Source organism: Camelus dromedarius, chromosome 15 (assembly GCF_036321535.1).
Source record: "Camelus dromedarius isolate mCamDro1 chromosome 15, mCamDro1.pat, whole genome shotgun sequence".
NCBI classification, from domain to species: domain Eukaryota; kingdom Metazoa; phylum Chordata; class Mammalia; order Artiodactyla; family Camelidae; genus Camelus; species Camelus dromedarius.
Window position 1 is genome coordinate 48,496,313 of NC_087450.1, and position 27,385 is coordinate 48,523,697.

At 48.6% G+C, this 27,385-nt stretch overlaps 1 protein-coding gene across 4 annotated transcripts in view; it reads left to right on the forward strand.

The window, feature by feature from the left end:
* LOC105095726 (uncharacterized) overlaps window positions 1-27,385 on the forward strand; it is a 433,324-nt gene that overhangs the window by 291,257 nt on the left and 114,682 nt on the right. For all 4 annotated transcript variants that reach the window (XR_010384256.1, XM_064494705.1, XM_064494703.1 and 1 more), the window contains exons 3-4: window positions 22,219-22,413; window positions 26,437-26,593. Coding sequence is in view for 3 of the 4 variants with exons in the window: in XM_064494705.1 (XP_064350775.1) it covers window positions 22,219-22,413; window positions 26,437-26,593 (352 nt within the window). In the remaining variant the exon portion in view is untranslated. The remainder of the gene's footprint in view (window positions 1-22,218; window positions 22,414-26,436; window positions 26,594-27,385) is intronic.

The following is a 27,385-nucleotide window of genomic DNA, read 5'->3' on the forward strand; positions in this document are numbered from 1 at the left end:
GGACTCTTCCCCTGAATTTGGGTTGAAGTAACCCTGTCCTTTCTATTGAGGTCAGGAATTGATTCCTTCCATTGCTTTACCTTCCATGACTTTTCTTTCTGAGGACAGGACAGAGCCCAAGCCTCTACCTCTACCTCCCTCCCATCTTCCCATTAAGCTCCTCATTGCTCAGTCTTTTATGGTCCATTCTTGTTCACTAATACATGTCTGTTCCTCTCTGAGAGCAACCAGCTGTCTTCAGCCATCAGTAGATCCTCCCTTCACCCCCCACCACTATCACTGTCTCTGTTCTTTGGATGTCGAGTCCCCAGACAGGAGACCTAGGATAATGTTTGGGGCTTCAGCCCTTCAGGGGTTCTATCCAACCACAAGCAAAAGCTGGGTTAGCATCCAAAAACCTTCCTCTTGAAGGCTGTGTCCTCTGCTCCCAGCTGCCCTCTAGGAAGACAGGTAGTGATGCTATTGACAGCATCCTGTCATCAAGGGTCTTTGGCAAAGAGCAAGCAAAGCTACTCTCCAGCATGCTGAGTCCAATTTGGTCACCCAGCAGGCAATTCCCTGCAGGGCCAACACGTGCCAGGCCTTGGGCCATGTGGCCGCTAAGCCTCTGTGCTTCCTCCTCTCAGGAACTCAGTCTCTTGAACAAGACAAGATACCCATGGGCAAAACTGCCTTATCTAAGACCTGAGATTAGCGTCTGCCACAGTGACTTCATGGCAAGGGATCCATACCTGTTTTGATGAATAATTAAATGAATGAAGTGCCAAATGGCTACTAGGAAGGAATTTCTAGGAGGAAAAGTGCTCTGAGATCTGGGGAAGGCAACGGAGAATGAGTAGAAAAAGCTGGGTTAGCCCTGCAAGGCCGGCAGGGGGTGAGCAGACAGAAGAGCAGGAGAGCCTTCCTGGCCGGAGAGTGGCCCCGAGGCTGGGAGGAACAGAGCGGAAGAGAAATGGAGCCAAATATATATGTATTTCTTTTAAAAACTATTTTAAAGTTTTCTTTTCCTCATTTTACTCTTTCCAACCCATTTTTGCTACTGCCCCCTACCCCCGCCTCACACTCTCTGATTTCTTCTTTCATATTATATATTTTTTAAAACCAGCTGGGGGAGTGCTGTATTTTAATGCCTCTCTTGCCTGCCAAGTTGTGCTCCCAAGTCCTCTAAGCTCCACATGCAGCCAGAATAACTTGAGGATGCAGCTCATTAATAATGCGCATGTAAATCACATCCTCTGTAGGAGGCCTGGAGAGGGGGGCTCTGCCCCCATCATCAAGCTTTCAGAGACGGCAGCTCACAAGTAGGATGCCCTGTCTGGTCCCCACGGCCTGAAAGGCTGGAGCTGTCCACACAGGTCTCCCTGGGGTGGGGGGAATTTCTTTGCTGAAACTTCTTCATGCAAATGGGACCTCAACTATAGGAACTCGGGTCTCCCTGAGCATAGTTGCTTCCTTGCCGGCCTCTTCGTTGCATCTCTGTGGATATTTTCAGCTGGGGGCGGGGGATTTCCAACAGCATGTCACTGAGCATGAGGACATCCATTAGTTATAATTAAACAGGCTGCTGCATGATTACAAATGACTTTAGCACCAAAAGGATTGTATAGACATTCAGAGCCAGAATAGCTGTCTTCAGACGACAAATCGGCCAGGCTTTCCAGCAGGCCCCAGAGGGGCTCTAGGGAGGAGGTCCTCTCCCTGGCGGATGCCCTTGCAGTCTCAAAGGGCGATGCTTCCCGAGAGCACATGCATCTTAAATCTATTTCAGAACAACATCCTCAAGCCTTGGGACCCTGGGAGCATCTCCTTACTTTTTCCAATATTTGTGAGCCATTTTCCTCCCTGCTTCATTCTGAATGCACTTGTATCATCCATCTTGGGCTCCCTTCTAGGAGGTGAAGAAGCGTGCTGTTCACAGCAGGCTTTCCCTGTGATCTGGCCACAGTCAGTGCCCGTGCCCCTGCAGGATCCAGGGAAAGCCCGAGAGCACACATCAACTCCTCAGCCCTTAAACTGGAAATCTTTAGGTGGTCTCCCCGGACAGCCCTCCTCAGGCAAAGCCAAACCCGCCTTCTGCCCTCGCGGTTAGCATACCATGGATATCAGCCTGGCTATTTTATTTTTCAAAAGATTGTGCTGTTGTGCCTTTGATATCCCCTAGACCCCAAGTAGGCAGTGTTTCACTAGACATCTTGAAATAGAGACACAAAATTTGGGGGAGGACGGTGAGGAGTCTCAAAAGTTTAACATAAAAATAAATTGGGAGAGGACTGATGGATGAGGGGAAGGCTCCCTGAGCAGACCATAGGGAATCAAGAGGAAAGACTATTATTTATTTAAGAGTCCAGCACAGAATGAGCAAGACTGTGTGTTAGTTTTCGTGCTGGCCCTTTGCATGAGGACAGCCTGGGGCGATGGTCCAGAGTGCGACCATCATTCTGTACTTGATTGCCTGGCTTGTAATCTTAGCTTTACTGCTAACTAGCTGGGTGACCTTAAGCAAGTAGCTTAACTTCTCTATGCCTTAGAGTTCCCATCTGTAAAATGAGGGCTTAGAGTATTACCTACCTCCTGAAAGTGTTGACAATTAAATGAGACAATTGGCTTAAAGTGCACAGAATAAGATCTGTACCTTGTGAAGTTCTGTTAGTTCCATTACCTCAATGTTTTCCCATCTTTAGACATTATTATCCCCCCAGTTTTGCTACAATCATGCACCTATGTATTTACTTAATATTTAAAGACTTTGTAAAACTTAAAAAAGTTGAGTATAACATATTGAAAAGTGCACAAAGCATAGATGTATAAATTAATAAATAATCACGAAATGTCAAGAAACAGAACAGGGCAAGAGCCTCAGAAACCTTCCTCATGCCGCACTCCTGCTTCTCTAGAGGTGCCCCATTCTGCCTCTCACACTCTGTTGTTTGGTTTGCCAGTGTCTGCTCGTTAAACACGTAGGGTCAGACAGTGTGTATGTTTCCGTGTGCGTCTGACCTATACTTCAGGATTGTGTTTGAGGGGATCTCTCTGTCGTTGCACATAGCTGGGTTTATTTCTTTTCCCCTGCTGTGTAGTATTCCATTGCACGAATACAGCACCCTTGTGTATTTATTCTGCTGTTGTTGTTGTTTACTTATTTTTTTCTGCTGTTTATGGACCTTTGTGTTGTTTCTCATTTTTGGCTATTATGAATAATGGTAGTATTAACCTTTTCATACATATTTATTAAAGTACATATATGCTGACCATATATTTAGGAGTATAATTGCTGGGTTATGAGACATGATGTTCAACTCTAGGAAGGAGTGTCAGATAGGCTTTCCAGTGGTTGTACCATTTCATCTATTTTGTCATCTTTTTATTGATCTGTAGAAATTCCTTGTATATTCTGGCTATAAGCCCTTTGTTGGTAACGTGTATTACAAATACCTTTTTAACTCTGTGTAAACTTAGTTTAAATTTTAGATTTATCTTAAGTAATAATATTTGTGAAATTGAGTTTGATAGTTTTTTTTGTTTGTTTGTTTTGCTGAAAGATATTAGATAAAAGTTTGCCCCTGCTCCAACTAAAATTATTTCCTCTACTACTGATAGTGGGCCTTATCACCCTTTAGGAATTCTCCATTGTCTCATTTAATCCTCACAAAGAACCTCTTTGGTATCCTGTTCTTATCCCTGTTTTCTAGGTTTGGCACTGGAAACACTGAGAGGTTTCACAACTTACCCAGAGACACAGCTGACCTGAGGACCCAGGTGTAGTGGCTTCCAGAGCTCAGCCTGTTTCCATCACATGGCTGGTCAGCAGGCGATTTTATCATCTGTTGTACACTCTGGATCCTTGAGAGACCCTCTGCAACCCCACAGAGCCTTGAATGTGGTGAAGCCTTCAGCAGCCATTTGGGGGATGGATGGATGGATGGGCCAGTGGATGGATGGATGAGTTGGTAGATGGATGGGTGGATGACTTGGAGGGTCAGTGTTTTAACAAAAGCTCCCTGCCTAGGGAGGAGCCCAGGACCAGGCCCTGGGTGTCTGCAGCCTGAACTATGACCCCACAGCAGCCCTGCTGTGGCCCTTCCCTCCTCAGTGGCTTTCGAGTGGAGAGAGATAAAACTAGACCTGGAGCTGCGGTGAGGAAGTGGCAGTCCCAGCCTTCGTTGGGGAGAGGTGTGATCTCATCTCCATCAGTGCAGGGGCTGTTCTAGGAACTCTTGCTTGCGGAGGAAGCAGACAGAGGAAGTAGGTCTGCCTACTCCCATGACTTGTTAAGCCAGCTCTGTCTACATGTCAGGACCAGGGTTCGGATGTGGGCTCTCCTTTGGGACAACTTTCATACCTTGGTTGGGGGGCCATTCTCTGCTCCTTCTCTGGGCAGAGAACAGGCAGATTCAAGGATCAGTTCCCATGTTCTTGAGACCCAGTGTGCTCAATCTCACCTCACTCGTGCTCTCCTGTGCACAGTGGAACTTGTCCTTGTTCACGTGAACATTTGCTCGCTCTGTCCCAGGAGCTGAGCCGAGTGTTTCTGTAGAAAGGATGGTAAATTGGATTCTGCCTAAAAAGCACAGGTGAGGATTCCCACAGGGACAGCTTTGCTGGGGATTGGGATGGGGTGATTATGAACGTCACTGTTCCTGGCTTTAAATCTCTCTTGAGGTATTTGTTGAAACTTTGTTTATAATAAGTAGCTACTGGAACCTCTTCCTATTCTGAGTGCTGGTGATGTGCTGTTCTGGACTCTTTCTGAGCACTTCCCTGGGAAAGTGCTTGTTGTATTTAATAAATTGCATTGATTTATTGCATTTATTGACCCGCTGAAGCACTCTGTATTATCAGAGGTGATAGTCTTCTTAGGAAAGCAGGGAAGGTCTCTTCATTAGCATCCATTTTTCTATGAGGCTTTGGAGGGTGAAATACCAAAATGCATGGTGTTCATTCTGGTGATATATTGAGCACCATCGGGGTGAACAATGGCTTCGGTATAAATCAGGTGGAAGGAAGGAATCGAGACCATTTGCCATAGGCTTGCAGGAGTTTTCATGATGAAATGAGCAGCTACTTTTCTTTCTTTCGGTTATGACAAGCTCCTCTCTTAATTTTCCACGAGGGAGTAGCAGCAGGCGGAAGAGGCTCTTTAGGGAGAAGGATCCCGCCACAGCCAGATCAGCCTGGGACGGTTTAGCTCATCCCACTCACAGCGTGTGATGTGACAGCAGGCATGTCACTCGCCCCTTCTGTGCCTGTGCTTCTTGTCCGTGTTAGTTTGTGCCCCAACCTCACAGTGACAAGCTTTCTTCCTATCCCTCTGCTTCCTGCCCCAGGTCCAGCCCTGGATGAGACTAGCTCTGAGGCTTCCTGTATACAGCAGACCCTGAGTTTCAGTGAGAAGCCCAGATGAACCCGAGAGAGACTCCAAGAACCTAAGAGCATTGATCCTGGACACTTCCCCTGCTTTCCCAGGTTCTTCCTCAGGCGTCTCTCTTCTTCCTGGAGAAGCCTCATAGAGTCTGGTAGCTGCTTTAACCTCACAGAGGATGCTGTGAGCTTAGGATCCCCACCACTGGGAGCTTTAGATTCTGACAAGTGCAAACCATTTGCCTTCCTTGCAGATGTGTCCATTGGGCACCCAAAGCTGCGAGGATCTTTCCCTCATGTGGCCAGAAGCAGTTCCCTCTCCTCACATGCTCACAGAGAACATGATTCTGCTCCAGGGGACCTCAGGCCAGCATCTGTGGGGATCAAGGACAGTTCTGAGTTTGAATCAAGTCCCAGACTGTGTGACCTTGGGCAGATTACTTAGTTTCTCTGAGCTTCAGGTCCTTTATTTGCATAATGGGTATAATAATGCCAAACTCAAAAGATTATCGCAAGGACTAAATGAGTCAATGTTTGCCAAGTACTTAGCAGTGTCTGACACATAATGCCTGTTTGAACAACGCCAGCTATCATCATTAGCGAAGTTTCTCTAAATGCACATTAAGCAGACTGCACTCAAAGTTGGGGCCCGCTATGTGCCCTGCTAACTGTGGGCTCTGAGGGTAAAATTGTGAATGAGACTGACACGCCCCTGCCTGCAAGGAGCTTACTGTTTGGTGGATGAAACTGGCAGTGAAACAAGCAGTTAAAATACAGCATGAAAATTTCCATGGGTGGTGATGGTGGAAAGTGAGTGGGTATCACTGATCATAACAGAAGCATATCGGAGGGGCCTCTAATCTCATCTAAGATCTGGTATCTGCCCTCCCCAGGCTGAGTGGAGCATCTAGAAGTTGACCAGGACAGGAAGAGCTAAGGAGAAAAGGCAGTGTTGGAAGCCTTCTATTTATAGATGAACAAATTGTTCATAAAATCCACACCCCCCACCCCCACACCCTGGCTCACCCTGGCAAGGAAAAGCCTCCCACTCCCATTATGTCACGTGGCCCTTTAAAAACTATGTGTGATCATCCTGATTTCTCAATGTCTTTCTTCCCTGCTGGAACGGGCGCCCCCTACAGGCAGGGCTCAGGGCTGTCTGTTACATCCATAGCACTCAGCACAGGGTTAGACACTTTTTCATGCTCAGCAATATTAATAAGTTAATCGAGATGGAGCAGACACTGAGAGTTGCCACACTCTGCCTTTCGGAAATGCCCTAGGTCTTTGACGATCTCATTCTTCTCCCCTCCTCCCCACAAGCTGGTGGCCGGCTCACGGAGGGGACGCCCTGGGCCCTTCTGACTGCCAGGGTTGGAACTTGAGCTGGGGGTTGTGTTCATCCTGGCAAAGCAGCAGCCAGCACCCCACCCCCACCCGCAGCCAGTTTCGGCCCCTTTGCTCTGGCAGTGGGCTCCTCCTTCCTCAGGGCTGCCCGTACTTCCTATCTGATAATCCATGCTGCCCTTATCTTCGGAGGAAATGCTGCCAGTGATGTCACACGCTGAATCGATTAAAAGCAGAACTTTGAACTCATCTGTCTGGAGAGGTCTCTGTAGAGTGAATCACTCGGTCCTCCTTTAATGTGGTCCCGATGCCTGCCGGAAACCCCATCGCAGAAGCAATCCCTGTTGTAGGGCCAGGATATCTCGCGTTTTCACAGATTGGCTATGGCAGAAGCCGTAGGATGTATTTATCTGCAATGAGATCACCTTCTTCAACCAACCCTCCCCTCCCAACTTTTGTTTTTAGCTTATTTCAAACAGAAAGACCTCCAGAGTTTCTTTGCTTTTCCTGGTTTTTTTTTTAATCCAATGTTTACCATTGTTGTACTTTCTTTGCAGAGAAAAATCCCCACCAGATGGATGTTTGTATCCATTTTAATCTTCCCAGCCCTCCCTAGGTGGGAAGTGGAGATTCATGAGATGGTTTCTTAATTCAGGAAGGAGCTAGGAAAGGGAGGAGTTCAGGAGGTGTGTGATCAAGGGCTGGGTTTATACTTTGGACAGTGGAGGATTCAGGAGTTCTGAGGGAGACACATGTGGTCTAGAAAGGCCAGGGAAGACTCCGTCAAGAAAGTAGGACTGGAGCTGGGTCTTGGAGGAGGAATAGGCCAGAGATGGGATGGGGTGGGGGTGCTTTTCAGTGGGAAGAGGAGAGGCAGCTTGATAGAGCAGATTGCTGATGATGAGCATGTAAGCCCATGGAGAAGGAAGCAGGCACTGCCAGAGGTACAGGTGGGCAGATTGGCTAAGTGGGATGGCTGGAGAGCAGACAGAGAATGCTGTGTCTGATGGTTAATTTATGTGTTATCCTGGCTTAGCTATGGTGCCCAGCTGTTTGGTCAAATACCAGTTTAGATGTTGCTATAAAGGTATTTTTCAGATGTGATCAAAGTGTAAATCAGTAGACTCTGAGTAAAGCAGATTGCTGTCCATAATGTGGGTGGGCCTCACCCCATCAGTTAAGGCCTTAAGACTGGAGATTTTCAGAAGAGGAAGGGATTCTCTTCAAGACTGTAGACTGTACCATTGACAGCCTGCCTGTGTTTCCAGCCTGCTGCCCTGCAGAATTCAGACTCAAGACTGAAATGTCAACTCTTAATTATCAGCCTACCAGCCTGCCTTACAGATTTCAGACTTGCCAACCCCCCACACTCCCAGGAGCCAATTCCTTAAAATAAATCCCCCTTTCTCTCCGTATATCTACTTAGATCCTTGTGTCTCTCTGGAGAACCCAGGCCACCACCCTGAGAAGACCTGGGGCTTTGCTGAGTGATCATAGTCCATAGTCCAAGGGTGGCTTTTAAAAACCAGGCTCCATTCACAGGATATTTGAAGGCTAAATGTTGAGTCAAATTCTGCAACCAAGTTCCATGCCCATAAGACTCTACTTAGAAAGACTCATGCAAAGGGAATCACAGGGACTCTTTAAACTGAACCTTCCTTGAAGACATGTGACAAGTGTGTTGGGTGGAGCCTGGCTCACTGCCAGTGTTTTCATGTCTTGCATGGAGTTGATTTTAATTGACAAGAAGTCTCTCTACCAGTAGACATTTTCTTGTTAAAGCTGATGCTCTTGCATGCAGCAAAAAGATTGCTTTATTGGCAAGCAAGCCTTGGATATTTCCAAGTTAGCTGAGTGAGAAACATCCCTCCTGAAGGCCACTGTGTAAGTGAGTCCCTCAGAAATGTGCCCGAGCTGTCAGGTGTGGGGAGAAATGTCTTTAGTAAGAGTAGGTCATGGAATGAGACTTCCCCACTGCAGCATGGATGGGCAGAGAGGATTTCCACAAGGACGGTTCTTAAGAATCTCTGTAAAAATGCATGACTCCATCTGTCTCCTCTCTCTTCCTTGGCTTCAGATGAGCTGAGCCATTTAAAAATTCCCCAACGAAGGACCCTAGGCACCAGAGGAAGTGAGGAACAGATTTTCAATTTGGCCTCGATTTGCATGATTTTTTTTTTTTTTTTTTGGCAGTTGAAATCGTTGTCTGAACCAGAGGCTGAAGATGGGTAGTAGGTCTCCCCCATAAGAGGCAGATTCTTGATTGGTCTGGACAGACCGCTGGTGCTTTAGGTGTGGTGCTCCAACCTCAGCTTCTGGAGAGAAGGAAGAGATGGCAACGGGGGAGGTGGAGAGGAAATGGATGATCAGAGCAGCTCCCAGGGGGCCAAGGAAGGACTCTGCATTCCCAGTGAGGAGCCAGATCCACCTTGTCTGTCCCCAGAGCTGCTGTCTACTTACTTCCAAAGGGGTGTCCTCTAGGGGGACGTCTCCTCTTCTGTGAGGCTGATGGATTTTTCTTCTGATGGGCTGCCTTGTAATTTTTCACAATTACAGGATAGTGGGGACCTCAGACAGAGCCTGGGGGTTCTGCTGCTGTGGGAACTAGAACGTGGCCCTTCAGAGAGAGCTGCAGAATTTCTATAGAGGAGGAGTTCAGAGGAGGCCAGAGGACATATGTTGAGGCTCCATATGTTGATAATTTGGGATGTCATGAGTGATGGTGGGGCGGTAGTGCTTGGGAGGAATATAGAATAATAGTAGTAATAATGATGATGATGATGATGGTGATGATGATAGCAAACATCTACTGAGTGCTCATTCTGTCCCAGGCACTGGCCTAAGACTTTATTCATAATTCGACGCATAATAGCAACCTTACGAGGTGCATTTGTTAGTCCCATTTTCAGATGAGGAGAGATGTTGAGAAACTGCCTGCCTACCTAGCCAGCAGGTGGTGGTCCAGCTAGGTCGGGACTCAGGCGGTCTGGTTTAGAGCATCTCTGCACATGCTAACACTCCCCCTAACCTGCCTCTTTGGCCTTGACACCGTGTCCTTTTCTCCAGCCTAACGTGTGGGCCAGGTCCCCTGAGAAGTCCGTTATGCACCAGTGTGGACCTTCCGGGAGACTGCTGCAGCCGGGGGTCAAGGATCTTCCAACTCAGAAAGGTGTTTCCCTGGAGCCTTGTTCAGACCTTTCATCCTGCCCCAGTCCTCTCCAGCCTCCCTCCTCTTGGCGGAGTCAAATCCTGCTGCGCGGCCTTGGAGGCCTCAGCTCTGGTCCCTCCCACTCACAGATGGTGTGCGGAGGGCTGCCTCCTCCTAGGACAGTGCTTTTTGGAAAGAAGTTTCAGTTTGTTGATCTGGCAAGCACGCTGGATTCACAGTAGAAATAGCAATGTAAACCTCTAGCCTAGATTTAAAACATTCCAGTCCCTCGGGTGGGCGGGATGTCCGTGTCCCCTGGGAAGACAGTGAGTGATGGACAGGCAAGTTCAGACTGAGCTTCTCGACCCTTCCCTGCACCCTTGTGGGGGCAAACCCACCCCTGGGATCCGGATCTTGCTTGCGGCCCCTCCCACTGGGCACAGAAACAAAAGGCCAGCAACCCCGGTCTGGGGGGGGGACCCGTGGGGAGGAGGTGAGTGCGGTGGGGGTGAGGGCCGGGGCAGGAGGCCCAGCCGGGGGCCTCTGCCGAGTCCGTGGAGAAGCAGGCCTTCCCCGTGCTGCTGTGGCCGCTCTGTGCGCGCAGTGCCCGCCCCTCAGCCCTCGGGCAGCGGGCACTCCGGCCTCACCCGTCGGCTGCCTTCTTCATTCAAGAAGGAGCCTTTGCCACGTAGGCACGAGGTGGGGGGAAATGGCCGAGAGGCCCGTAATTAAAGTGGTGTTGACCAGAGAGAATTAAATTATGAAAGTGATGAGACCGGCCCCTAATTAGAGCCCACTGGGCTGCAGGTGCTCGGGCAAGGCCGGCGGCATCCCCGCAGGTGGGCAGCTCTCGGCGGCCAGGGCCGTGGCCACCGCTCAGCCCCTCATTTTACCAGTGGGAAGACCGAGGTCGGGGATGTGAAGAATTGCTCCTGCCGGGTTTCCGGCGACCTGACCCCCAGGCCAGGGACCCTACCTCAGCTCAGGTTTCTCCAAGGGCTTCACATTGAAAGAATCCACCTACCTGGGGATGCCTGGCTGGTACTTGTGATTGTATTCATTCATTCATTCACTCATTCATTCGTTCAACAAACGTTTATAGAGAGCCTTCCATGGGCTAGAGACTGTTCTGGACACAGGAGAGAGCTGTGAACAAAACCAGACAATTCTCCCCTCATAGAGATAGTATTGGTTTTTTTTTTTTTTTTTTTTTTTGGTGGGGGGAAGGGAAGGAAGACATAAACACACAATAAATAAACATTGTGTCAGAAGGTGGAGAAAATGCGGACAAGAGGGTGCAGGGTCCCCTCTGCGGGCTGTCTCTGGTCAGAGAGCGGTGGCAACCCTTGGGCATAGTAAGGGCGGTCCAAGACTCCCCCCTTGGCAACAGCCCTCCCCACAGCCTCCCCCCACTGTGAAGGGGCAGGTGGTAGACTGGGAGGAGGACGGAGTTGGGGACCACAGTTCCCAAGCCCATGTGAGCGGGGCCCAAGGGGCAGAGTTCAAGGGCCGGGGAGAGTTCTGGGCGGTGGAGTGACCTGGCCAGGTCAGGGCAAGCTTCCTGGCAGAGGGAAGGCCGGGCTGGGCCTTGAGGAAGTGGCATTGGGGGAATTTTGGAAGGGCAGAAGGAAGTCTGGGGTAGGAAGTCTGGGGTAGAACTCCCCAGCTCGCTGGGGAGCAGCGTGCAGGAGAGGAGGAGGTGAGGGATGAGACAGACGTAGTTTAGGAACGGCCTTGAGAGGCGAGAACAAGCTAAGCTGGTTTTATCTCCCACGCGTGGGGAGCACCTCGTGGTTTGCAGCTGGCGGGTGACATCGGGAAGAGGCCACTCTATAAAGGTCCCTCTGGCAGGTGCAGGAGTGTTGTGTTGGAGCAAGAAGGCATCTGCGATCCTGAGCAGTGATTGTGGGGTGGAGAGGGGATGGACGCAGAGAGGGAGGAAGAGCCACGGGACTTGATGCCTGTGCTCCAACTTCCTCCATCTGAGCCTGTTTTTCTAAGTTTTGGCTGGACCCGCAGCCTTCCGTTTCGCTGCTCTGTGAATGTGGCCACTTTCCAGGATGGGGAGAGGAGAGCTGAGTGCCCAGGGACTCTCTCCAGATGTTGAATCTCATGCTCTGACTGCCATACGCCCCCGCCCCATCTCTGTTTCTGTCTCTTCCTACCCTGAGTCTGGCTTGGACTTAACCAGCCCAAATCAGGCAGAACCTGGGGGCCAATTGGTAGGAAAAGCTGGGGTTAGCCCAGGGCTAGAGAAGATTCACACGATCTATTCCTGGAAGACCAGCCAGGATGGGGGCTGGGGGACCTTGGTGTGCCGAGTCATTACAGTGCAGCCAAGAGGCCCCAGGCAGGTCTGGGTCCCTGGAAACCAACAGAGACAGCATGGGGAGGTTGAGGCACCAGGACCGCTCTGAGGATCTGACTAGTCTGGGTCCTTTGGCTTGCTGCAGCCTGGCAGGGGCTCTTAAAATTTTGGAGTGGAGGGGACCTGACCCAGTGCTCAGTGTCCCTGTCCCAAGAGTCATCACCTCCAGCCTGGGCTCCACACTGGGTCTGGGAGAGGAAGCTTACCGAATGCCCCTGGTGGGATCCAGACATATGTTCCCCAAGCCGCCTGTGAGCAGACCTGGGCTGGCTGTGAGGAGGCTCTGGGCACTGCTGGGGTCCTAAGGGAACGTCCCATGCCTGCCAGAGCAATGGCTGCTGTCTGAAGCTCTGGACTAGCCTCAGTCAGGAGATCACAGGGGGACCCAGGCTCACGTGGAGTGGAGAGTAGCCAGGTGGGGAGAGCAGGTGAAAACTGGAGGCTCAAGATGAGAAGGGACCCCCATTTCATGGCAGAACAGGGGCTGGAATCTTGCCCTCCCTCTCCTAGCCCCCCGCCTCCTCCTTGACTCCCTGGGGTCTTGAGTGAACTGGGAGCTCTCATAGGCCAGGCCGGGTCCCCTGCCCTGAGTCCGAAGGCCAGCAGTCTGAGGCTGGGACTCTGCACTGACTCAGCCAGGCAGCTCTGCTGGGCTGTAGTTGGCTTCCCCACCCTCTCTGTGCAGACTGAGGTCTTAATTATAGTGCTCATAACCAGAGAGGAGCTGCTTGGAAGCACTTGTCATTTTGTTTGGGGATAACACACATGAAGCCTGGAAAATACCTGTTAGATCATCCCGTCCTGCCTCTGCCAGCGCTGGTGTGATTGCTGTCGGATCTCTCGGGTTTGCTTCAGCCTGCGACTCAGGCGGGCGGTGGCGGCCGGGCTGGGCCCCCTCCTTGGGAGCTCTGATCTCACTTTCCGTGTCTGCCTACTCATGTTTCACCCATGGATCTGGCCCTGCCGGCCTTGCTCTCTCGTGTCCTCCCAGAGAGCATCGAGCCCTCCAGCCCTGGTCCACGGAGCCCCCACTCAGTTGTGGGGATTCAGATGATGACGCCCACCCACTGTCCACAGTCAAGAGCAGTGTGAGACATGCACACAGGTAATTCCGATTTATGGCTCAATGTGGGTGCACCATGAGAGAAGGACCCGTGTAGGTTAGGGCAGAGAGAGGTCACCCTGGGCTCTGCTTGTGGGGATGCCTTCAAGGAAGAGATGGCATTTGAGCTGGGGGAGAGTTGATTAGGTGGAGAAAAGGGAACCTACCTCCCCTTCTCATCCTGCTGCCTGACCGGGCTCTGCTGAATGTCTTCTGTCTCCCCCTCATCTTCTTGGTCATCCCTCTAAATGATGGGAGGGACTGGCTCCCTCTAAATTTGACCTTTGCCACCTCCATCCTTTCTGTCTCCCTCTTGTCCTCCCACCTTTGGTCCATTTGAGATGCAGTGGGCAGGCAGGCTGAGGCTGAGGCAGAGGAGTTGGGTGACCAGCCTTCAGCCTCCCACCTGCAAAATGAGGGGTGAGGGCTAATCTCTCTCTATGAACCCTTCCAGTTTGACGTTCTAGGAATTTCTAAAGCAGAGAGCCACTCGGCGGAACCAGGATCCAGAGGTTGTGGCCTCGTGTCTGTTTCTTCCTCTTTGTAATTTCAACCACCACCACTAGCTGGGCAGCGCTCAGATCGGCATCTTCAGCACAGATTCCCCACCTGAGCTACAGAAATATCTCTCCCGCTGCTCTTTCCTGTGTGGGCCTCTGGAGGTGCCTTAAAATCAGCCTGTCCAAAGAGGAAATCGCTCTATTTTACACCCTTGCAGTCAGGACGCATGGGCATAGCACACTCACATACTCGCCCACTGCTAATCATGTTACTTTCTTGCTTAAAAGCACTCCACCAGGGGTAACCCCAGAGAGCTGGGCTTGGTGGGGCATGGGTCTTTTGTGACCTTCCCACAGTCTCATCTATGAAGACATCCCACTTCCCCAGACGCGGGGCTGCAGCCAGATTAACTGCTGAGCACACCCTGAGGTTTCGCGTTTCTGTGTCTTTGCATGTGTTTTCTCTATATAGAAGATTGTTTTCCTGCCATGTTTCCTTCCTATTCATTTGTTAAAACCCAACTTACCTATCACCTCTGGGGTGAAGGCTTCCCAGACGTCACTTGTCCCAGTTAATCGTTCCCACTTCCTCTTTTCTGTCCTGGACCTTGTGAATACAGTCATAGCACTCATCAATTAGCTATGATCAGTGTACTGGGCACCCCATCTCCCATTCATCTTTCGGCTCCCATTTTCCCTAGCACAATGCACAGCACCTATTAAGTGCTAAGGATTTTGTTTTTCAAATGGAACTGAACTGAGTCCTAATTTCTGACCTGTGGGACTCACAGCCCCTTGACATCTTGGCTCTGCCCAAAATCAGAAGGAAATTTCCAGAGAGCCCTGCAGTGGGGACCAGCCGTAACAGTCTGTGTGCTTTCTGCTCACTGCCTGCCCTGAGTTAGATGTTGGGTGTTTTCTCGTTCTCAGGCTAGAGTGAGCCCTTGAGCTGACCCAGAAGCTCCGAGCATTTCTCACCTAGTATGACCATGCATTTTGCCTCCCCTCCTTATGCCTAGAGATGAAGGAAGAAATACAAGCTCATGTTACAAAGAGTATTTCCCTGGCTTACCAGCTCTGCCTCTCTCAGCTTGCGCTCAGAATGATTTCTTAGTTCTCAGCTTTTATTCCTCTGATCAAAGTGCCTGAGGCGGTGAGCACCAGGAGGGGAGGCACGAGCATTTCTGGCTTAGTCTCATGCTCCCCTCTTCTGGGCTGAAGGAAGAACCTGTAGCCTAGAGTTCTCCAATGAGGTGGGTGTGGCCTGGCTCTGGAAGGGTCTCCAAGGGCTTAGGGGGCCCGCCTGCCCTGGGATGCTACCCTGCCTCCACCTGGAGGAGATCAAAGCTGCCAGTACCCTTCTTTGTCCTCCCTTTCCCATTCTGTTCACTCAATCGCTCTTTTCTCTCCAATGAATTCAATGCAGAAAATCCATGAGCAGGATTTCTCTCTTCAAAGGATCAAATAACCTTTCTTTTTTTTCCCCCCTTTTTAATTTTTTTTTTCCCAAACTGCAAAAGGAAAACATGCAAACACACAGCGTTAAAGGTGAGAGAAAGAAAGAAAAGTTGCAGCAAAGTAATTTCAACTTGAGAAGTAGAGCAGTTGAAACCCAGAAAAAAAATGTACACTCAGCGATATGGTCCGCTCCTACGAATTAATTAACCCAGAGCACTGTGTAATTAGTGTGAGGGGTAGGGAATTGAGCGGCTCCCACTATCTCTCACCCAGTTTAGAATTATGTTCACAAAAGAGTTTTCTCTTCCTTCCCTGAGAGGGTTGGAAGTGCTGCCCCGTGGGTCTGGAATCAGCAGGTGCCTCACGGCTAGAGACATATTTTGGGCTGGACTTAGACTCCGAGGAGGTGGTCTTGCGGCAGCACCCCACCCCCCACCCTGACTTCTACCTCTGTGCATGGCCTAGCTGGGCCTTCAGAGTTGGGGTGGAGGCCACTCTGCTCTGCTTCCAGAGACATGGACCCTGAGGAGCCCCAGAGCCCAGCTCTCCTGGCCTCTCAGTCCTGCCCACCATCCCCTTCCTGCCCCTAAGCTGCGTCTAAACTTTTTAAGCTTCTGGCTTTGGCTGTGAATGTGGGTATTTATCACCTCTTGAGGAACTAGGAGAATTCAGATCTGTAAGGTGCCTCGAGAGCTATAATTGACGACACTGTGGCTGACAGGGGTCTTTGTGGCGGGGGCATGCTTCCCAGGGGTCATGGTGGTGGGGGCGGAGCAAACCAGCTTTTCCCTCTTCCCCATAGACTCTTTTGGCATCTATGAACGTGCTCTGGACTGAATGTTTGTGTCCTCCAAGCTCATACGTTGAATCCCCCATGTTATGGTATTTGCAGGTGGGCCTTTGGGAGATTATTAGGGTGGAGCCCTCATGAATGGGATTAGTGCCCTAATGAGAAGAGCTAGGAGAGAGAGGCGCTGTCTCTGCGAGGTGAGGTACAACAAGAAGGTGGCTATCTGCAGGAGCTTCCTCACCAGACACTGTCTTGATCTTGCACTTCTCAGCCTCCAGAACCGTGAGAAATGAACCTTTGTTGTTTAAGCCATTCAGTCCGTGGTATCTTGTTACAGCAGCCCGGACTAGGGTGGGAATCATTCTCAGCATGTTTAAAGGCACAAAATAAAATTTATGGGATTACAAAGGAAATGAATTGTATTGACATATAGTTATCAACATATAAATAAAACAGATGTGTGGGACAGTCATATATGTGCTTCTTTATTAACTCATTGAAGAGCATGATCTCCTTATGGGTTGAATAACTGACAAATGTCTGAAATAACTAATATGTTGAGAAATCTGCAACAATCATAATATACTACAATATCTGATTTCTGCTTTTGAGAAATCATAGGCATTGCTTAAACTACTTCAGTTTATTGCCCACATTTGCAGTTGAAGGAAATGTTGTAGTTCAGTTAGAGGTTAGTGAAAATAAGGGTAGACATTTTCTCCACGCAAGTTCATTGACTCTCTGAATTCCTTTGGATGAGTCACTGCTGATGAATGAATGGTTTTCTTATGACCGTAAGTGAATCATTTGCGGCTTCTACTGAATCCTTCTATAAATTCCTTTGCTTGTGGCGGGGTCTTTGCCCCCTCTGGGGACTGGAGGATTGATTTCCTGGAGTCAGGAGTCATTGAGGGTTGTTATTGAGAAATTGGGGGATCAAGAGGATCAAAAGGACAGAAATGACAAGAGAAGCATCCGTATTATATGTGCACGATAAGCAGCACTAGGTTGTTGGCCTGAGCTGTGGGCTCAGGGTGAGGACATGTGCTTGTGCTGCGCTGTGCTTCCCAGAGCGGGAGGCTAGATGCTTAAGGGTTAAATTGGCAAAAGTTTGATGGGGGGATGTGGAGCCAGGCAGGATGCAAGAAGTAGGCCTTGGGGCCTCTTGGCAGTTCAAGATCTTCTGGCTGCAGGGCAAATGCGGGCTCTCCCCAGCTCACCAGCTTAAGGGACGTAGATCGGTGATGCAAGCGTATGGATTCTCAGATGCACCTGCTCACGTGGTTTGAGGTCCTGCTCTTCCATATGTTCTCCATGAGCCAGGCATCAGCGTTACCATGTGTACTTAAAACATTTCCACCCACTGGTCCTTTATTTCCTCAACAGCTTCTCCCAGATTCTCTTAAGCAACAGATTCAGGCTTCATGAACAAACATTGGTAAACCAGTTGCTCGTTTGCCATCTATTTAGTGCCTGTGATAACTGAAATAATCTCTGAACAAGAAAATATTTTTATCTTCATTGCTGTTCATAGGGCCCAGGGTGGGCAATTGAACTTCTGTCCTTGAGAAAGATAAGTTGCTCCAGGTAATATTTAATTTTACTAAAGAAAAATCCCAAAATGACTTTTCCCCTTAAGTTAATAAATTTTTTTTGTCCTTGAAAACAAAGCCCACATGATAGGTGGATGATACCTTGAAGTCTTTGTTCTCTGGGCTGAGTCTCAGAGCTGAGTGCATCAGACAAAGGACTAAAACTTGTAGGCTGAGGTCTAGAATCCCCAGTTTCTCCCTTTTAACATGAATCCCAGGCTCTTCCAGAGCACCAGGCCAAGCCGTTACAGGCAAGTGCCTATCTGGAGACTCAGAGGTGACAGATTAGATGACAATCCCTGTTCAGTATTATAAGTTATTAATGTGATATTTGTCTTCTTTCTTTTATGCCAAGTCTTCAGAATTCAGCATGCACTTTATGCTTACAGCACATCTCAGCTCAGACTCGCCTCACCTCAAGTGTTTTGTGGCCACATAGAGCAAGTGGCTACCATGCTGGGCAGTGCTCCTCTCTCTCTCTGTATTACAATGTAGTTGACACGCAATATCATGTTAGTTTCAGGTGTACTAGACCATGATTTGATGTTTGCAGACACTAGGTAATGGGTTCCACAGTAAGTCTCGTAACCAACCGTCCTCATACAAAGTTATTGCAATGCTAGTGACAATATTCCTTAAGTGTATTACATCCCTGTGACTTACTATATAACTGGAGGTTTGCACCTCTTAAGACCCTTCACCTATTTCTTCCACCCCATCAACCCCTCTCCCTTCTGGCAACCACCAGTTTGTTCTCTGTATCTATGAATCTGTTTTCATTTGGTTTTGTTTGTTTGTTTTGTGGGTAGTGCTTCTCTGAGACTTGCTTTTCACAGTGAGCTGTGCTGCCCCTTGACTAACTTGCCCATGGAAGTCAGAAGAGTGTTGGGGGCTGGTCTATTAGGGTGATCACTGGTATGAAGGTGCACTGGATGCAAGGACACAAGAAGAAGCCCCGTGGGAGGGCATCCATGACCCCTGTCATTCTTTACAAAAGAGAGCGACCTGAGATTACCATCCCCTTCAGAAACCAGAGAAGGCACCTCTGTGAGCGTGTGAGTGCTCTAAGAACTGGGAGGGAGCCTTCTTGAAGGCTGCCACAACTGAGAGCTGCACAGAGCCCAGCGAAGAGATGTGCTCACTAAGAGACACCGTGAGTGAAGCAGCCCCACCCAGAACACCAAGATCTCGGCAAGAGGAAAAGGGAAAAAGCAAGTGTCTGCCCCCAACTGTCTCTAGTAGCTCCTGCATCATTGCTGCTCTTGTATTTTGCTGATAATCCCATTATTTACTTATTTACTTGAATTCCTCAAATGGACTGGATGCAGTTTACAAATATAGTTGGATTATGGCAAGATGACATTAAAAACTCCAAAAAAAAAAAAAAAAAAAAAAAAACTCCCCAAAAATGAGGCACAGGAGAAGGAAGATTAGAAAAGATAAATGGAACCAAGTATGATGTTGGTTCAAAATATACATCCCTTAATGTCTCACATATTTGCTCGAGAGGGGCTGCAGTGATCTGAGTTCAAGCTTTCTAACAGCCAAGGCAAAGGAAAGTGCGGTGAGTGACATGAGTCCTAGCCCAGCACATAAAAACACACAGGAGCGGAGCTGGCACAAAATCACACTGTAGTGCAGAGATGCGAGGACACTGGACAAAGCCAAGTGGGAAACATACCAGTGACACCAAAACTGTGTCACATCCTCAGAGTGACGTTCCTCTTGGATTCTGCCTTGAAAAGAAACTCCATCAGGCCCCAGCAGCCGACCTCAGCAGCACCTTGCATACATCAGTATGAAATCCTCTTCCGTCCTCCCACCCACCGAGTGTTTCTCTCTTGTCTCTGGTTGGAGGGCACCCCTCCTTGCTGTGCTGTAGAGGCTATTCTGCAGAGCCTGCCTGATGCTCTCCAGATACTCAGCTCTTGGGTGAACTGGCTTAATCTGGGTCAATTTAAGGGATTTAGAACAATGCATTTCCATAGCAGGGACTACTTTGAGTTTACCAGTGCCAGCTTCCTTCCATCCTGGGCACATGAGCACTTTTTCCCAGATGCCTTTGCAGCTGGGTGTGGCCTTGACACTGAGCTTGAGCAGAAGTGATGTGTGTCACTCCCGAGTTGAAGTGGTTGGGAAGTAAATACATTCTCTCCATTACCCCTTTCCCCATCTGCTGGCTGAAAGGACATGGCTATGAGGACCCAGAGGAAGTGGGGCCACAGGAAGGAAGAAGTCTGGGCTACAGAAGGTCTGGTGGAAGGACCCCCAGCCGGAAAACCTTCACTGGGCTGTGAGATGAACGAGGAACCCAATTCTAATTTGTCAAGCCGTTGAGAATTCCGGATTTGCCTGTTAGAGTAGCTAGTATTACTTTAACCAATACAGGGCCCTTTGGGAAATACTCTCTAAACACAATTCCTCTCAACCAAGAGGAACTGAAAGGTTTGAGTGACACTGAGTTCAAGGTTACATTCCCTGACAACTACTGAGAGTGCAAATATTCTCTGTTGCGGGGAAGTGGGTAGGTGTAAAACCTTATGTTTTAATAGTCGCCCAAGGTGGGAGTAAGATTAACACACTCTTGTCAAAATTGTGTCACCGTACAAGAGCTCCTGCCTGAACAGAAAGCTCTTGTATCTTCTTTTGGAGAGAAGCCAGGAGGCACCTGTGGGTAAGGCCAGGATTCTCCTCAGAAAGTCATCCTGGGTCTGCCTTAACACACCAAAAAACATGGTAATCAAAGCCACACAGTTTCTTACAATGTAATCTGCTATAGTAATTTTAATCTGAAAAACATTTTTAAATAGCTGCAGCCCTCTGACTGCTGCAGCCCTTAAAAACAAAACAAAACTTGGACAGTGAAGTTGGCCAAGTCCCCTTCTCTGCCTGGGCTTTTGTTTCAACTGGATGTCATGGGACAGAACCGCAGTGTGTAATCTATGTGTGTGATGCCAAACAGAAACGCTCTACAGCACACAGCCATAGCAGGTTAAAAGTAAATACAGTTCTGTTCCCGTCGTTCCTACAAGGTGTGAGCACTGAGCACCGGCTACCGTGGCAGAACAAACATTTCCAGGTGCTAAACCCATCATACAAGATGAGAATCTCGCAGTATTTATGCAGCAGGTCCTGGGGGCCAAAACCAGGAGAGAGACGTAGCCGCAGCTTCTCCCGAAGAAGCTCTATGGGTATGTGATTGTATTTAGTTATCATGGGGAACTGGGTGGCTGTGTTGCCATCGTGTTAGATGTTCAGGGAGGATCCGGGTTTGCAAGCCTTGCTGGTGAGCAGGACGACTTTGCTCCCGATGGGAGTTTGGTGTTGAGTCATCTGCAGAGCTTGGTGAATTGCCCAGGAATGAGCTCACAAATTCTCCAGATTCAGTGACCAGACAAGAGCAACAGCATTGGAAGAGCCAAGTGATGAGACAGAATCGGGCTCCATGCTGGGCCAGTGCTCCTGCAGTGTGACATGTGCAGCTGATGTCCACCCATGGGACACAACTACCCTCCATTTCAGACTTCGCTCAGGCTATATGGGACTTGACTCCTTTGTCCCTACAGCAGGTCAAGCCAAACTCTGGCTAAAGGATGAAAAAATCACAATGAAGAACCCCAGATCTGATTATTTACTCTCATTTGATGTCTTAAATCATCCTGAAATTAAGCTCTACGTTTTTCCCTCTCCCAGGAAGTTGGGGGGAGAGTGTGAGCAGATGACCCCCCCCCCACTGCTGGGATAGCTGGAGTCCTGGGGGCAGTGGGATCTAGAGTTCAAAGTGCCTTTTACCCAAACCCAGGCTGTGACCTGGGGGTGCTGTGAGAGGGAGGAGAATTTATCACCTCATAATTTATCAACTGTCCATCCTTCTCGGCTGACAGGACCTTGAAGGAGGCATGTGTGTCCAATTTTGGGGAGGCTCCAGGAAGCCCCCAGGCAGTGCCTCTCAAACTTCCATTGTGCCTGTGAAACATCTGGGCATCATGATTCTGCATCTCTAACCAACCTCCTGTGAGGCTGATGTGCCCTGAGGACCCCACTCTGAGTAGGAGGGCCTGGGGGATCGTGACAGGTGTGGAATGATGTTTGGAAGAGCAGTGTTTCTGTGCAGCTCCCTGGCGCCTCCCACAAAGGCTAGAGGGGTCTGTGATGGGAGGGGTGTGAGTGAGAAGAAAGTATCCAGGAGCGTGGCTGCCCAAGGTCTGTGAACACCCCTCCTGGGCTTCCTTCCCCTTCCCCTGACTGTGTGCTTTGCATCTTTGCTTTTACGAATTTGGAAGGGGCTCATTATACCTTGCATCTGAGCTAGGCATTTCGACCAACCTGAGGCTATAAGCAAGCTGGCAGGCGGCACCTGATGGAAAGCCTGGCCAGGGCCATGGGGGCTGGTGTTCACCCTCAGCTCTTTGCTCCCTACCAGGCATCTCAGGTCAAAGCCCGGCTCAGCCTTGTTCCCCTCATCCTCCTGGGATGCTGAGAAGGAGGACGCCTCCACTCTTGAAGAGGCTTGGCTTCTTGCATAGTGACACATGCATTTTTTTCTGTTTTATAGGAAGAAATGTGTCTTGGCTGGAGGCCCACGTTTCGTTCCAGCACATCCTTTTTACCAAAAGAGCCATCCCTGGAGCTGCCAACAGTGTTTACAAAAGAGCCGGCCAACAATACTTTGGATCTGGGAGCATGGCCTGACCACAGACATGGCCTTCCCCAACCCGAGAACCATCCATCGGAGAGCCTGACACATGGTGTGAGTGTCTTTATTTTTACTCCAAAATGTAAGAAATGTAAAGCTGGTTTCTTTCTTTCCTTTCTTTCTTTTCTTCCAGCTGGGAAAACTCCTGTCAGTGGATGCAGTGTCCTTTCCAGATTCAATATTATGCAAACTACATCGCGGCAAATGGAGTAAACAAATATGTCCACGGAGCTTCCTGGAGCAGGGAGAGGGGGCTGCCCCGGTGCAGAGATGCAGACCTGCCCATTTGCAGGGGAGATGCTGAAACCGCTGCTCCATCAGCTCTGCCGCCATCTCTTTCCTTCAGAAGGGGTGGCTGGGGTCTGAGAGGCTGGGATGATGGGCCACTCAGATGCCCGGCAGCAGGGGGCAGCTGGAGTCATGCAGACCCAGGGTCACTGCAGGTCAGAGTGGAGCTGTCATTGGCTGGGGTAGGGGTGTCACCTGTCAGAGTTTCTGTGATGCTCGCCACTGGCCAGTCCTGCCCCTGCCCTAAGCCCCACCCTCTTCAGTCCCCACAGTGAGACTCTCAGCCCCTGGCAAGGCGGAGAAGTTTTATTTTTCAACTCTCCCCTGTATGTCTAGCAGATATGGGCAGGAGGCAGTACCCAATATGGAATCTTTCTGGCAGGGAGAACTTAGCCAAGTCCCTTTCCCACCACGGGTTTTAGTTTCCAGGCATGCAGAGTGTTAAAATGGGTGTGATGGACCGAAGGCTGGCTTCGGCTCTGCAGTTCCACAGTGTAGGATGCTTCTATGCTGCGACGAGTCTCAACCTGCTCCCATTGCAATAACTCAGTGAGATTAAGCACCTTTTAAATGTTCCCTTCTAAGAAGATGAGGAAACAGATTTAAAGGGATTAAACTGTTCTGTTGAAAGGTGGGCAGAGGATCAGTGGAGAAGCTAGCATTTAGACCTTGGGCTGTCTTTTCAGAAATCTCCTAGTTTCCTTTTGGCAAAATGGCATCAGGCTTCCCCAAACATCCCTGCATTCAGAAGACAAACAAACAAACAAAGGGACGGGGAGCATCCAAAGGGCACACCTTCAAAGCTGGAGATGGTATCTTATCCATCTCTCCTCCATGTGTCACCTCTCCTAACCTGGCTGGCTCGAGTGTTTTCTCTGTCCCTTTTGTCTCTGACGGGGTAGGGAAGGGAGGGGAGGGTGGGGAATCTGCCCATCTGCCCTTTTGGGAGAACCGTATTTCCCAACATGCTTGTTTCCTCCGACGAGCAGAAATCGGCACGTCCTCTGCTGGTTTCTGATGACGCGAAAGTCTCTTCTCACCATTAACAACCTCATGGAATTGGGTTTTGCAGAAGCAGTTGCTCAAGCAGACTGGGTTCAGTTACTCCCTAATGCACTTGGAGTCTCAGAATGACTGAGAACAAGTATTTGCAGCCATGCTCGCTGGGCCCCTGATAGACCGGCTTGTCTGTCCTTACTGTTGTAGAGGGGAGATGAGTTCTGAGGCGTCAAGAGGAAATGGCCCTGTACCCAGTTTCCCATCCTGAACAGGGTCCCTGGTGCCTGGGACGCCGTATTGCTGAGCAGATGGCAGTGTCACGGGTGTTCTTCTGGTGAAAAACCGAGATGAAACTGCATACCCTCCTCGTGTTGACAGCTTTGGAGAATCTCTGCCAGCTCTTCCAGGGGAGGCACTGGGATGGGAGGGCGCAGGAGGAACGACCCAGGCCAGCACTTCGTGTGTGCAGCCCTTAGACATCTTTCTGTGGAGGCTGTTGATGAATTGGTTATCTGTGATCCCATTTTTCGCCCCTGGCATGTATCTGATATTTCACGTGGGTTTTGATTATCGAATTATGGAAGTTTTCAATTCTTTCCTCTTTCTAGAGTCTCATCGACTCCATTCTTCCTAGTGGGAAAGTGGGGAAATACATCAACCAAAATATTCTTTGACCAATCACTGTGCACACTCAACATTCAGACCCCGATGCCAATCAAGTCTTCTGCGAGTAGCCCAGGTGGCACAATTTGAGGGTCATCATTAGGCTAGATTTATTGCTCTCCCCTCCTCCGCCCTGTCTTACCCCCAACACTTCTAAAGTATAGGAGAGAGACCCTCATAACAGAGTTATGCCAATGAACTTATTTAGTAAGTGGTTAATGTGTGCAGTTGGCAGACTTACTTTCCTCATCGTGCTGCCAAAATTTGCTGTCTTTTGCGCCTTTTATCCTGCTTACCATGGCAGAATGTGTGGTGAATGTTCTTGTGCCCCACACTGCTACATGCTTGCTTCTTGCAGATGGCTTTTCAACTCTGTTTCCATGTCTCTCCCATCCACACAGCATGTGGCGGACAGACTCTGAGACAGACAGGCCCTTCACGGTCCCTAACTCCTGCTCATGTCCTGTATGGTACCTTCCTCTTGACTGTGGGTGAAACCTGACTTGCTTTTAGCCAACTGAATATGGCAAAAGGGGTGGTGCCACTTCTGTGATGACATTGCATTATATGAGACTTTGTTCAAATTTGTTCACTGTTTTGATGAAGTAAGTGGCCACGTTGGGAAAGTCCATGTTGGCCTCTCTGAATAGCAGGTGACCTCTAGGAGCTGAAGGCAGCCTCCAACCATTAGCCAGCAAAAAGCTGGGGCCCTTGGTCCTATGGCCACAAGGAAATAAATTCTTCCAATTTCCTGAGTGATCTCAGAATCAGGTTCTTCCCCAGTCAAGCTTCCAGATGAGAAAACAGCCTGGCTAAAGCCTCATTTGTAGCCTTCTGAGTCCCTGAGCAGAGGACCCAGCTAAGTCACATCCAGACTCCTGGCCCACAGAAACTGTAAGATAATAAACGTTTATTGTTTAAAGTCGCTGAGTTTGTGATAATTTGTTATGCAGCTGTTGAAAACAGACACACAACAGTCAGGAGTTCTTGGCCGCCTGGATTGTCAGAGAGGTTCAGCGCTGTTACTCTAAAATCTCCTGTATGTCATCTGAAACATGTCCTCTGTACGCTCTTGAAAATGAAAAGCTGGGTGATTTATTGGAGAGAAGTAACAAACACCACTGGACTTACGTTCATTATTGTTAACATCTGGGTCTACAGGCCAATATCTTTCCTGAATTCCAGATCTTAATGCCTGCTAATATGTCTTCATTTGGTAGTTCCACCTTAGAATAAAAATGTCCCAAGTGCAGCTCCTTGTCCTCCACATTTGCCACTTCTCCATGCTTTTTTTTTTTTTTGCCTTAAGAAATGCACACCTCCCCTGTGAGCCTAGATCCTCATGTCCTCCCCGCTTTCCGCAGCTAGTAGTTCCCTAGGACGGCCCTCAGATCAGATTCCTGAGTCTACGTCTGGAGTGGAGAGACACTGCAAGGCTCTGTAATTCCTGGGCCTTTGTAAATGTCCCCTGGGCTTCTGGGGGCTGTTGTCCTTGTCTCCAGGGCCTAAGGGAGTCTTTCATTTGGGAGGTAAGGAAGTCCCAAGCTCCAGGCCTGGAAAATAGACGAGAAAAATCACAGAGGTCTTGGGTCTTGGAGGCTCTCAGGATTTCTCTCAGATTTGCTCCAGACAGTGGAGGGAAGAGGTGGACTTCTGCCAAGGATACGTGACTCCCTGCCTCACCTTCCCAGTCTATTAAACTTAACTTATTAAAGATTCAGAGAAACTGTATACAAATTTCCTCCTGCATTAAATGACATCAAAATTAACATCCTAACAAAGTTACCAAAAGGTTTGTTTACATCCTTACTAAGCCTGGGTGTAGATGCAACTACCCTTGACAGCTCACAGGTTAAGTCTTTGCCATGTTTGTCAAAATTAAGAGTCCTAAGAGCTGCATTTTCCAACACCTCTAATCTAAAGGAAGTGTCTGTTCAGATGAAAAGGTAGAGGGGCAGAAACAGAGACCGTGCTTGTCCTTGAAAAAGCAATACTAAATGACTGAGAAATGTCATCTGAGAGAAGGAGAAGGGCCAGCCTGACATAAGAAAGCTAAAGGTGTAAGAGAAGAAACAAGCCACGGAGTCAGTGTGTAATTCTAACTGATGTATGTGTCATGCTTTACAGTGCGGTGCTTGGATGACGATGCAAAGAAATGTCAGGAGAGGAAACATGAGATGGAGCCAGAAGCAAGGTCTTTGCTCAGCTTGTGCGCTGTGCGTCCTACCATACTTGATGGACGTGGGTATTTGGTCCTCTGCGGCCACTGCAGACCGTCAGTCTGGTGAGTACAGCGGCTTGCTCAGTCGGTGGTGAAAGAGACATCCGCAAAGACCAGTGTTCTCAGAGAACATCTCTGGTTCTTCCCTAAACTGTGGTCGAAGGTGAAACAAAAGCCATTTTAAACTGTTTACTTGTAAAAAGTCTTATATTTTATGTACAATTTATTCTTGAGTACATTATGTATTTTGTGGACATTTGAAATTTATTTTTCCATTGTGTTCTCTAACTGTCTAATGCTGGCATAGAAAACAGTCATTAATTTCTAAATAATTATTTTTAAAAATATCGAATAGTTTCTCATCTAAACAGTCATCTAATCCTCAACCAGTAATAATTGCACTTTCTTATTTCTTGTGGCTGAAGATTTTTTTTCTTTCCTTTTGCCTTATTCTACTGTCTAGAAGAACACTGTCCAATAGAAAAATAATGCCATTCATATATGTAATTTAAAATATTCTAGTAGCTATGGTAAAAGAAAGTTAAAAGAGACATGAAAGTAATTCAATAATATATTTTTTATTTAACCCAATATACCTAAAATATAATTTCAACTTAAATTGATATAAAAATGAAGAATTAGAAATTTTACTCTCTCTTTTTTTAAATTGAAGTATAGTCAGTTACAATATGTCAATTTCTGGGGTACAGCATAATGTTTCAGTCATACCTACACATACATACAGTCATTTTCATATTCTTTTTCATTAAAGGTTATTACAAGATATTGAATATAGTTGCCTGTGCTATACAGAAGAAATTTATTTTTTATCTATTTTCATGTATAATGATTATC